This window comes from Charadrius vociferus, unplaced genomic scaffold, assembly GCF_000708025.1.
Source record: "Charadrius vociferus isolate BGI_N301 unplaced genomic scaffold, ASM70802v2 scaffold7, whole genome shotgun sequence".
NCBI lineage: Eukaryota > Metazoa > Chordata > Aves > Charadriiformes > Charadriidae > Charadrius > Charadrius vociferus.
In genome coordinates, this window is record NW_009649308.1 from 5790465 (window position 1) to 5802574 (window position 12110).

General features: G+C 41.6%; 1 protein-coding gene across 1 annotated transcript in view; it reads left to right on the forward strand.

Moving 5' to 3' along the window:
• Positions 1 to 12110, forward strand: part of GRIA3 (glutamate receptor, ionotropic, AMPA 3) — a 133733-nt gene that overhangs the window by 59368 nt on the left and 62255 nt on the right. Inside the window, exon 3 of the mRNA XM_009889343.1 lies at positions 7467 to 7654. Coding sequence (XP_009887645.1) covers positions 7467 to 7654 — 188 coding nt within the window. The remainder of the gene's footprint in view (positions 1 to 7466; positions 7655 to 12110) is intronic.

Consider the following 12110-nt stretch of genomic DNA (forward strand, 5'->3'; position numbering starts at 1 on the left):
GGCTAAAGCGTTTCATTAAGGCAGATGTACATCAGGAGTTTTGCAGGCTCATCGAAGAGGGGAAGGAAATCCATACAGCCATATCTATGCTAGTGGGAAAGCCAGAGTTAGCACTGGAGCACATCTTTTTTTTTCTGAAATAACAGCAGTATTCATTGCACCACCTCACTCAGACCAGCCACAGTCAAGCCTTGAGAAAGGGAGTTCAGCAGCTTGGCTCATCACCCAGAAGCAGCACGCTGTTGCGTTATTTATCAGGTGGCTTTTCATTTTCTGTTTTTCTCCAAGTCATAGTCGTACAATAGACCAAATACATCTCCTCAAAGTCAGTATTGTCCACAAAAGATGAGTTGAATTCACCGTGTCTTGAAACATCTGCGCATGCTCTGATTTTGGTTTTTGTAAGCTTTCCCTTTGAGAACTGGCTTCACATGGAGTGCGCTACAGTTGTTTTGCAGACAAGTTAGGTTTTCTTTTCCAGTCTGATAATTGCTAACTCTGTGATTCCTAATTAGAATCTTTTTGCTGAGATAAATATGTAAACACAATTAGATATGTATTTTTAACGTGCAGTAATTAGCCTCATCAGTTGAATGCTAGTCAACACGTTGGGATTTTTGTTCTCTTTTAGTTTCTCAATTGCAGGTAAAAGTTGTAAGTGATACCTGCATGATGATGCCTTACACAACTTCATGTCTGTATCTTTTTCCATTGATTTCCATGCATGTTCCAAACACAGAAAAATTACATGGCATCTCTCTCTCTTGACTATAAAGAGAACCTAAGGGACTGTCATCCAAATATGCCTGAAGTTAAGGACAGAATAAACTCAAAGCATCTCACTTAGGCCTCACTATGGTCAGCTTGATGGCAACTGACATCAAGAGGGTTATGGCTGAGATGTTTTCTATCCACAGTGGCTAGATCTGGTTACTTCAGTAACCACTGTGCAGGAGTAATAAAAAAACCCAGCTTTGGTGGTCTGAAAGAAGTGGTTGGTAATATCTGTGTATCTTGGTTTCTTGTTTTTCACCCAAAGAAACTTCTGTTCTGATCATCTCATTCAAAGGCTTTTCAGCTGAAGGCTGGTGTGTTACAAGCAGCAGAGCTTCATGTGGGCTCGTTCTAGCTTGCAGCATACAGGAGACAGAAAGGGAGACAGTAAGTGAGGCTGCAGAACAGTGTGGTCACAGGATAGGAGTGGTCAAAGGTGAATAGAGAGGAAAGAAGCCACTCCAGAAGGCTGCATCTAGGCAAGGCTGTGATGTTGTACTAGTGTTATGGTGTTGGCTTCCCCATACCAGCGGGGTGCAGGACTGTACTCAGCAAATGGTTTATTTTGAATTTGCTAATGTCACTTGGAGCGTGTCCTTGCCGGAGAATTCAGGGCACTCAGGAAAATTGGTGTTGGGCAGGATTATCATTGGAATGTGCTTAGGGACACGGTTTAGTGGTAGTTTTTGGCAGTGTTAGGTTGATGGTTGGACTCGATGATCTTAAAGGTCCCTTCAACCTAGACAATTCTATGATCTGCATCCAGAAACTATAATTGCTCCATTATTATTCCCTTGGAAATATTTAAATAAAGATTTGAATAGCAAAGCTATAAACTAGAGCATAGCTCTTTCAGTAAACTTTGGATCATATTGTTGTATTGAGGTGTACCTATCTGTCCTACACCAGGACACTTGTCCACATCACTATGAAAGTCATATGTAAAAGTGCCTTTATGGAGGTGACAGCATTGCTTATGGAATCTTTATGTCTGCCCTTGGTTATTGTACTCTTTGGTCCCTTACTACATTACTCTCATTTTACACCGGCACAGCTTCATTCAAAAACGCTGGAACTGCACTGACCTAAAACTTGAGTAAAATGAGGGGTGAGTTAGATACAAGGTTGTTATGAGAGAACAGATCAAGGTGAAATGCACTCAGAAAGAGCCATTTAAAAAAAAAAAAAAAAAAAGTCTTTTACTTGCATTCAGCATTATCCTGTCTCAAGCAAATGTGGACCAGATGGTTCCTGTAAATTCTCCTTTAGAGCCAGGCAAGTTCACATTCACACAACCAAGCTGACATATCTGTTTGTGTAGATTTGTCTGTTTCTGGATGACAGGTTGCAATAATGTAATATATGTACAGGGGAAGCTACAGGTTTACTGAATGGAAAAAGCAGAAGAAAAAAAAAATGTTTAGATCATGTTTGCTACTTGGTCTATAAGGTTGTTTGCTATCAGAAGAGCAGCGTGTTACACTTTACATGCTGGTGACCAGATAGAAGCGATCAGGTCGAAAGCAGATGGAATGCAGTTATTCTACTTCTATTTTATAATTTGATCTTACATGTGTTAGACTGAAAGAGCACTCCAGTGTAGTAGTCATTTGCTACATCTCTTACTGGTGACTAACTAGTGGCTTGTTCCTTGCTTTTTCCCCTACTGTAAAATTGTTAAGCAGAGGTTATGCAGAGCATACCTGCCTAACTGACGTGTTTGGATTTTGACTGACAGGGAGTGGTTTGGGTTGGCTAGTTGTTCTTTACTCACACCTAACATGCTGATCTGTTTGCTTTTAAATTAGTGCTAGGCTCAGTGCCAAACACACAAAATATCCAAGTATATCTCAACTTACAGACCTATGCTTGAAATGTAAGCTGGCGTCATAGAATTTGCATTTGTCTTGGGGAAGCACTTGCCTTGATGGCCCCCTTTCTGATGAGTTCATTGTGCCCTTGTCAAATACAGCTCCATACTTAAATCCCTGAAGTTCACTCGCAGGCCAGAATCTTAGTTCTTTGTATCATGTCCCAGATACACGTAGTTCAAAACACAAGTATTCAGATCAGAGCTGATGTTCATTCAGCTGACACAAACATGCTGCGTGCCAGGAAAATATACCCCTCAGAGATCTTTGGTACTCAGCAAGGCAAAAGAAAGAGGGACTGCAAACAAAGGCACTCTCATTTCTAATAGAAGGTTAACATCCAAGATCTTATCAGGAACATTCAGGAAAAGGGTGATTTACATAAGTGGGTAATTTTTTTTTCAGTAAGTACTGTGGTGCCAATTAGGAGGGCTCACATGATGCTATAGATGTTCCAGTGTAGTGGTTTACTCATGACATTAATGATTGCTGTTACTTAAACGAGTAAGTTGAATGATGTAGTCCATGGAATTTCATCTGGCTGAGCAAACTGCTCGGATGAATTTTGCTTAGGTGGACGCGGGACATTTCATGAGCTTTCACGGATGCAAAAGAGTGAAATGTCCTCTCCACCTGTGTTAGCAGGGTCAGCTGAGAGATGCTTCTATCAGAGGGATGAGCTGAGAGACTGAGACACAGGCTTTGCTTCCCTGGCAGAAGCGTGAAGACACTGGGTGAATTTGTGTCTTAATCCAGCTGCAGGGAGGACTGCCGAGAATGTAATTCTGTCTGGGTTGTGTCAAGTACAGAGATAGCATTACAACCAATAATATTTTCCCTGCTTTGAGGGAAATTTATATTGAATATTTTCCCTCTTTGCAACCTTCAGTCAGCAGAACTCAGAATACTTGCTTCAGCTCACTGAGTAGCAGTAAGCTGGGCACTTGTTTTGTTCTAGTTTTATTAGCTGCCTCCAGCCCAGGTGTTTTGCAGACTGTTTAGATGAGGGTTAGCACTTTTAAATGATCAGTATTTTAAGAATAAGCCAAGAGATGACACATTTGAATATTAAGGCCAGGATTGTCTAAGCTTTAAGTAGGTGCAGATCAGATTGACTTGTGTGATTGCATTCAAAGACCAGGGGAGCAACTCCTCCCCAGTACACGGCTAAAGGGGACCAAAGTGTAATATGGGTCTGTTACATGACCTGGCAAGTAGGGGCATGGCCATGGTGTCACCAGACACGTTGATAAATCAGTAAACCAACGTGTTAATACCGTAGTGCAGTGAAGGGATGTGGTGCCATCAGAAGAGCTAGCCGCAGAGGCAGTGCTTCCAGGAAAACGCATGCCTCCAGTCCTGCTGCTTTTTCACATCCAAGGCACGAATAAGAAAAAAGAGGTTGGAAGATCAGATTGGGGTCTGAATGAATTTTTCCTGTTGTCTGTATTTGTGTTAATGACTGCAGAACGAACAAGCTCTGAATTTTAGTAATGGCATTATGAACCTGTTTTGAGGTGATGTTATTGCTGCCATCTTCTAGGAGGATGTCAGTTTTTCTTGTCTTATCTAATATTTTTTGGCTTTATCGTTTGAAGTAGTATAAACCAGCAACAGAAAGCCTTTCCCTCATGGCTTCTTCACAGACCTGTGATGAGTTATCAGTCCTTTAGTCTTTTGGGGTAGACCTGATGCAGACCATAGAAAAACTACAAACTAGAGGTAGTTGCTGTGGCTGGATGGTTTCCTTTGGGTGGATGAGAAGAGCAGCTCCAGTGAGAGCTCGGCACCTTCGGGGTGCTCAGGGGCAAGCAGCACCTCTTGTGAAGCATTCACACAGTGTGTTTACTGGAGAGTAGGGGATGGAAAACACTCAGTGTACAGGTCTGGTCACTGACATGCATAAAATAGGGAAAATAATTTCCCCATTCATTACCCAGGCGGTACCCCTGAACTGTCACAGCTTCCATTGTTATGCTAAGGAGAAAGAAAAGTTCACATTTGAAGATAAAATGGTCTTTTTTTTTTAAACAATCACACAGCTTATGTAACAGCTCTCTTAATGGTAAAGTACAGCTGGAGCCTGGAACATGTTGTTTACAGAAATATCACGTAACGGGTAACAATGTAAAATGTCGTAAACGGCGCTGAAGGCGATAGGCGTGGAGAGGGATGGGAGGTTGGGCGCAGCGGACGCGTGGCTGTGCAGATGCCAGCGTGCTGCCTTCCTGAAGGCAGGAGGTTTTGGCCATGCTTTTGTAAAGCGAGAGCAGTGGGCTTTGTGGAGGTGGTCAGAGGACTGGCCTGACGAGCCGTCGCAGGAAGGGCAAATGGTACTTCTCAAAGTGGGGACAGGAGAGGGACCGCGAGATGCGAGCTGGCACAGCACAGGCGGGGACCGTAGGGAGGATTTCAAGAACTGACAAGGGTAGAGGGGACTGCGGCTGTAAAGACTTGGTGTGACAAGGAGAAACAGGAGGTAAAGAAGACAGAAGTGATGAAGCTCTGGAACTTTTTCACGCTAAGATTACTGTAATTATATTTTCATGCTTAGGAGAAAGGCTGCTGAGTAACCTTGCTCTTCTCTTTCTTGAAATGATAACCACTGACTAATAGACACGCATGCAGAAACACACACACTCACACCCACACCAACATGCAATTGCACAAAATTAGGAAAATTGCCCGGCTTTCTTCTGAGATATTCAAGGTTTGACAAAGCAAGCTCTGACTCAAACAGCGTTAGCTGAAACCGGGTCTATGGCAGTCAACCTACAGCATCTGCTTTCCAGCATATTCATTTTCACTTATTTCCTTGAGACAATTCATAAGTTTTGTATATGTTATTAGTAAAAAATAGAGCTATGGATTTTTTTAGTGTCATGATTTTTTATAATATGTTGAACTATTTTGTTCAGTTTGGAGTGAAAAAAATAGACTTATGGACTGTTTTCTGTTGTTTACTTAAACATTGTATGAATGATGAAACAAAGTTGTAAACATTCATTATTTAGTGGAATCATATTTTTTTAAAAGCACATCTTTGTACACAAATCAATTGTAAATCCCCATTAACGGTATTTATGTTCCTACATCAAAATTCCTTGTTTGCAGTCAACCACATATCTTGGGCTTAGATCTTCCTCATACATGTAATGGAATCACAATGCTGTCAGAGACATCACAGCCATTTTTGTAAAATATGATGTTAAGGAAGACTGAGTTCATTGTACTATACATATGTAAATGCCTCCCTTTCAATAGTCTCAGGGGAAAGAAGATGCCAGAAGGAATTCTGAACCAGTGTACGTATTAATTGTCACCACCTTTCATGGGATGGTAAAGTGCATTCATACAAGAAAAGCATTAAGAATCAAGGAGGCTGCACAGGGAAGGTGAAGGCTTTTGAGTGAGACTTACGGGAGTCACGTGGTAAATTATAATAATCTAACCGCAATCTAGAAACAGCCACTACAGATTTACAGCAGCCTACAAAAGATCAGACTGCAGCACAAGTTCTTTGTTATCGGTGTACCCCTACAATGATATCCGAGTTCAGAATAGCTATTGGCATAGTTCGAAGCAGTGCACGTGTTGTTCCTCTGTAGCTCAAATTCCTTTCAGTTTCAGAAGCGTAGGGGACTGGTTATCACTGAGGACAATTAATTGATTGTTGATCCTGTATGTTTATGTGTTTGTGTGTGTGAAGACATTCTGAGCTTCTGAAATCTGGCTGTGGATAAGAAATCTACGGTTTGACTGAATGATTGGACTGAAAGATTTGCAAATAAATCATCTGGACAGAAACACAGCTCCCATGGATGTTTCTGTACAAAGAAGCTCCACTGGAAACCACTGTGTGTGCTTGAAGTAGATGACCTGTCTCTTTGATTGGCATCCGCCCAGATTTAAAACAATTAGAACTATGCAAAAATTGTAATTTCCTGAATCAAACCAGTTAATTCATTGAATTCCCAGCTATATACTATAATAAAGGATGCAAATCAACTTCTGATGGCTCCTACATAGCATGACTTGAAGGAGATGACCGTTCCCAGTTCCACCACCTTTTGCTTGGGGACTTGACTTGAGCTCGGTCTGCCGCTCAGACGCGGCTGTTCACAAGAAATGAAATGCTGTTTGCTTGTTTAATTTCCCACTGTGCAGTCTTTGGTCATTCTGTGCTGCTTCTCTCCTCTGTTGAGGCTGCTAAATGAGTTGGTATTACCTTAATGAAAGCATTGAAAGTGTGGTTAATGCTGCTAGACTCCATACTTAAAAACATTTTTTGAAATCAAAGTGAGTATCAGTAAAATATTCTCCTGTGGTTTGTGGCTCCGATAACCAGTGCAATGACTTAATTGGCATTCTTGTGCGGCGCTTGGATCTTTGCCAGTTAATGACCCATTGCTGCAGTCTGCACAGGCAAATTACCCCTTCTGTCCGGCTCTTCAAGCTGATGGACTTTTGCCCACGTAATGGCTGCAGGCTCCTATTCTCAGCTGGCACAGACCCCAGCACGACCATAAACATCCCTGAGAGGATCATAATATGAAATATTGGACAGATTCTGATACGCCTCACAGTAATATACCGCTGAGCAATTCTGCTGAAGTCAGTGACTTTGGCAGTGGTGTAGCTGAAAGAAGAAACTGGTCCCTACACTGTTGCTTTCTCAAGTAATGAAGCACTTGCAGGCTGTTAGCTAGTCCGTGTCCCTTTAGGTGATGCAAGTTTTTGTGAACCCGTTGTCAAACATTCAACACAGTTTTTTATTTTTGTTCTGTTTTTAAATGGTTGCATTGTCTCTTCCCCCTATAGGATTTTCCATTCTTCAGGCGATTATGGAAGCAGCAGTACAGAACAACTGGCAAGTGACAGCCAGATCTGTAGGAAGCATAAAGGATGTTCAAGAGTTCAGAAGAATTATAGAGGAGATGGACAGGCGGCAAGAAAAAAGATACTTAATTGACTGCGAAGTAGACAGAATCAACACCATTTTGGAACAGGTATATGCTTTTCAGAAATTGTGATCTCTCTGTGACAGACATCATTAATGTTTCCAGAACTGTCTGTTTCTAGAAATTAATTAAATATGCATTGAGATGTGAGTCCCAACAACTGGCCGGTTACCTAGTAAAATTAAAATGCCTCAGTGATGCTTATAGTTGATGGCAGCACTTATACGTAACCTATCAGGAAATGCCTCTGTGATATTTTTTTCCCAAATGTTAATAATGAATTCTTTTTAAGTAGGTTAAGAACCTAAAACCTCAGCTGCCAGAGGAGCATTTCTGGCATCAGGGCTACTTGTAGGGACTGCAAGACAGGTGCAGTTTGTTAAGTGGAACATGAAACAAGAAATAAAAAGCCAGTAAAGTAGTTTTGAATCATGTTAAAGAATTCCCAAATGGAAATGTTGCTAATGAAAAATTCAGCTGGTAGTCCAAATGGCTCATTAGCACTTTTTGGTACATAAAGCCCTTCCCCCTGCACACCCGGTGCTGTTGACAGGCTTGAATTGTAGGTGATAGAGTCTAAACACCTTTATTGGGGAAGATGCACTTTTGAGTCACTGTTTTGCTGTTGCGTGGCTTTCCCAGTGTTTGCTTTCTCGCGGAGGAATAGCCATACCCCCTGGCCATCCCAGGGTGGTACCCAGAATGCCTGTGCCACTGGCGGTGTGAAGAGGTGTAGTAACAGATGCACATCGCAGGGAGCAGAAGCAGGACAGGTCCCTGCTGCCTGGGCTCACCGCAAAGCTGGTGTTGGTATGGAACCAAATCCATGCTGTTTGTTTATTCATAGGCATGTGGGAATTCACTTACATTAAGACTGAAGAACCCTTTGATTATTGCCACTTCATAAACGTAACTGTGGGTTTATAGTATGGAATAGATCAAAAGTAACATTTAAATTTCATGAAGCATTAGCATATCTCTTAGAAATGTTGTATTGTGTACTAGTAGCAAACTGACCTCACTGCCATAAACCCTGGGAAATGCAGAAGCCACATTTGCCGAGTTTCTTCTCAAAATACTCAGTTCCTGTCAAGCCTTGATGTGCATCGCCGACGGCCAGTCTGCAGGGACTGGGTCGCTGTAGTCATGGCCAGGTCCCGTAGCTGCTGGTTACAGAGGACAAGAGGAAGGAGCGTGGTGCTCAAGAGAACATAGCACAAGCCAATGCTGGTCCATAATTCTGACAGCTAGCATGCTTGTGATACTAATACATAGCATTGTATTTTACACTGTATTTTTAGTCAATATGGTGAGTGCTCTCTTTAGGGAAATTCATACAGCAAAGTGAAATAAACTTCTCCCCCCTCCCCCCCCTTTCATTTGTTCATGTTCTTGCAAAAGATGCAAAACACGATCCCCACAGCCCACTCTTCAGAAGATGATGCAGGAGAGCACTCCTGAGCCAAGCTTAAATAGCTCTTTGGGCCCACTCTTAGCTGGGGAACAGGCCTTTTGTTTGATCTCTCTAACTCCATTTACATTTTGTTCTCTCTTTTTCCTATACTGTGCAAGTGAGAGAAAAAAAAAAATAATCAAACCGTTACAGTGCCTAAAATGAAAGCTATATACCAAGCAAACCATATAGCAAAAAACTGGCAAACTCTTTTCTTCTGCAAGCATTCTAAATTCAAACCTAGTGAAGTTGTAATTTTATCAAGTGTTTGATTCAGCTTTCTGTCAATGTGATTAGCAGCTGTGTAACTAAAGATTTGCTATTGGCCCCCCCAGGTTTCCCCAAACTCTACAGTACGCTGTACAGTACTCACTTTTGCATCATTAGAGCCTTTCTATTATCATTATTGTATTGATAGAGCCCATCTCTGTACTGTTAAATGACTCTTTTTCTGTATTATGCCCGCTGTCCATCTTTCAAACTTTATTCACGCAAAATTGTGAAACTGTGACATTTCCATGAAATCTTTATCCTAAATTATCTCAAATATTTCTAAAAGATGTTAAAATTTTCTTGCAGTTAGATTTTAGGACTGTTTCAACCAGTTTTAGCCACTATCAGTCCTTGCAACCAAATCCTGCAGACATTTTCACACATAAATACTATGTTGTATATGTCACACCATTGATGTAATATGACTTAATTTCATTGAAGATACTCATGAGCAAAATTGTTTGAATTTGCAGTACCAAAAATGGATTCAGAACTTCTTGTTCAGGAAACAAAGCTAGATAGTAAAGCAAACTAAAGATACCTTCTGAGATAAATGCTCTACTACTAATCATGTCTTTTTAGCAGTCTAACAAGTAGAGTCCGGTTATGCAGCACTTTTTTATGAGTATTGTCCCATTTATTTCACTGGGACCATTTACTTGAAAAAGAATTGCCCAAGTAGATCTCAGGCTTCTGCCTCTGATGCTAAAAATATCTTCTGGCAACAACTTGCAGAGGTTTTTTTATCTGATACTGAAAAGCAATGACTTAAGTTTCTGAAGGGAAAGTCAGTAATGGTGGACTCCAGGCTGATAGCTGAAGAATTACTGGTTTTAGGCTTTTCCTTCCATCTCCTCTGCTTCCCTTGTTATCTTCTCATAAAGTAGTTTAAAAATCTCACAAATATGTGTGGTACGTAAATCCATACAGCCAATTTGCTCAAGGGAGTGGTGAGTCGTCTTCCTTATAGCCAACTATGTTTGCTAATAGCATATCATTGAGGGGTAAGATAACTCTGGATTTGCCTATTTCAAATCTAGCATTTTATTGCAGTTTAGAAAGTCAAATCACTGCTTTCTTTGGAGTCTAGAAATTCCGCTTGGCTAAAAGGCAGTAACATCTGAGCACATTAACGGCATGCTGACTGCACAACTGCAGGTGGCTTTGAAGAGCTTTTTCTCAGTGAGAGCAAAGGGAAGCCGAGACTCTCTACCTGTTAAGACAGAGTACTGTTGGGCAAACTCTGTCCCACAGAGTGTTGGCATAGGCTGCCTCAGTCCAGCTGCCTTTCCATCCCTCTCCCTTTTTTGACCTCTTCAGGAGCACATCTTCAAAGCTCAACCCTCCCATCACCATCTGGGAGTGATGTCTCCCTCCAGAGAGAGGGTTTACTGTGGTCACTGTGGGGGTGTGTGGCACCTGCCATTTCATTTTCTCAGGGACAACAGCAGCATTTGCCATTGACTCTGGATTTCAGAACTCAAATAGGACTTATTCAAGAACAAAAGTCATAGCAGAAATAAACAGACTGTAAACCACTAAACAGTCTACACACGTGCTGAGTTTGCTATCAGACTGTTGGGCTCTTGGCCAGGCCATTCAGCAAGCTTGTCAGTTCTCTGCTCCAGAAACCACATATCATGTCTTTGTGTTAGTGCTTGGATTAAATAAGAGTGACGTCTTCTCCTGTATCAGGCTGGTCAGCGCGTGCGGTTCTCTTCCTTTGATGCTTTTTTCAACCGGTTCAAACCAGGGTATACCTCTTTTCCAAAAGTGTAGGCTTGTCTAAAGACAACTACACATCTAAGGATTTTCTTCAGAACTTCGCATCCTGCTGGAATATTCTGTACCTTCCTCCAGCAACGCACAGACATGCGAGTCAGTGACCTTGAGTATTCCATATGCCTTTAGCATCTGGCACATCTGTACGTCCCTATGTTTCCAAGATCTGAAACCTGTCATATGAAGTATTTCTCTTCTCAGGGCTGGCTGGTACCCAGGAAAGGATCTCTCCCAGCTGTCTTCCCCGGGTGTGTAAATGTAAGGTAGGGGAAAGAGGACACCTCAGCTCCTCCTCTGCCTGGGTAACCTGTTTTGTGCCAGGTTTCACTATGCAGCACATCTGGTTTCGTTCCCCTTCCCGAGAATCTTGTGATGAGCTCCATGTTTTGTCCTAGAGGTGGATATCCTGCCCAGATCACCTCTGGCCCTGTCTCTTCAGCTGCAGAGTAAGGGGAAACAGAGAGATTAATAGTCATTCTGTAAGTTACCATCTGTTTGTTCACTTGCCCTATAGTTCTATAACCATTGAGCGTGTGGATCCATATCCCTCCTTCCACAACAAAACTATATCCAATTTAATCATCTAGTGGCCTCTCAAGCATACAGATAGCAACACTTATGTCATGCAAAATTCATAAGCTCCCCACACTTCTTGTCCCTTGATGCTAAAGTATTCCAGTATTCCTTCACAGATAGATACAAAATTTTGTTCTCATAAACAGAAGAACATTTTCTTCCGAGAACTAACAGTAAGCTTTAGCTTGTTCAACCGTGTATTTAGAGACATATTTTGAGTTAAGAAATATGTTTTTCTTATTCCCAAGATAACAAGCTGTATTTCAAACTAGAGTGGCTTTGTGTCCATTTAGAAGAAAATCTCCTGAGGGAAAATAAGAAGGAAGAAACTCCATTCAGGATCAAAATGGTGAAACTTTACAAAAGACCTGTTTATTTCAGAGGCTGCATGCTTTTATCAAAAGGGCACTATCTCCAAAC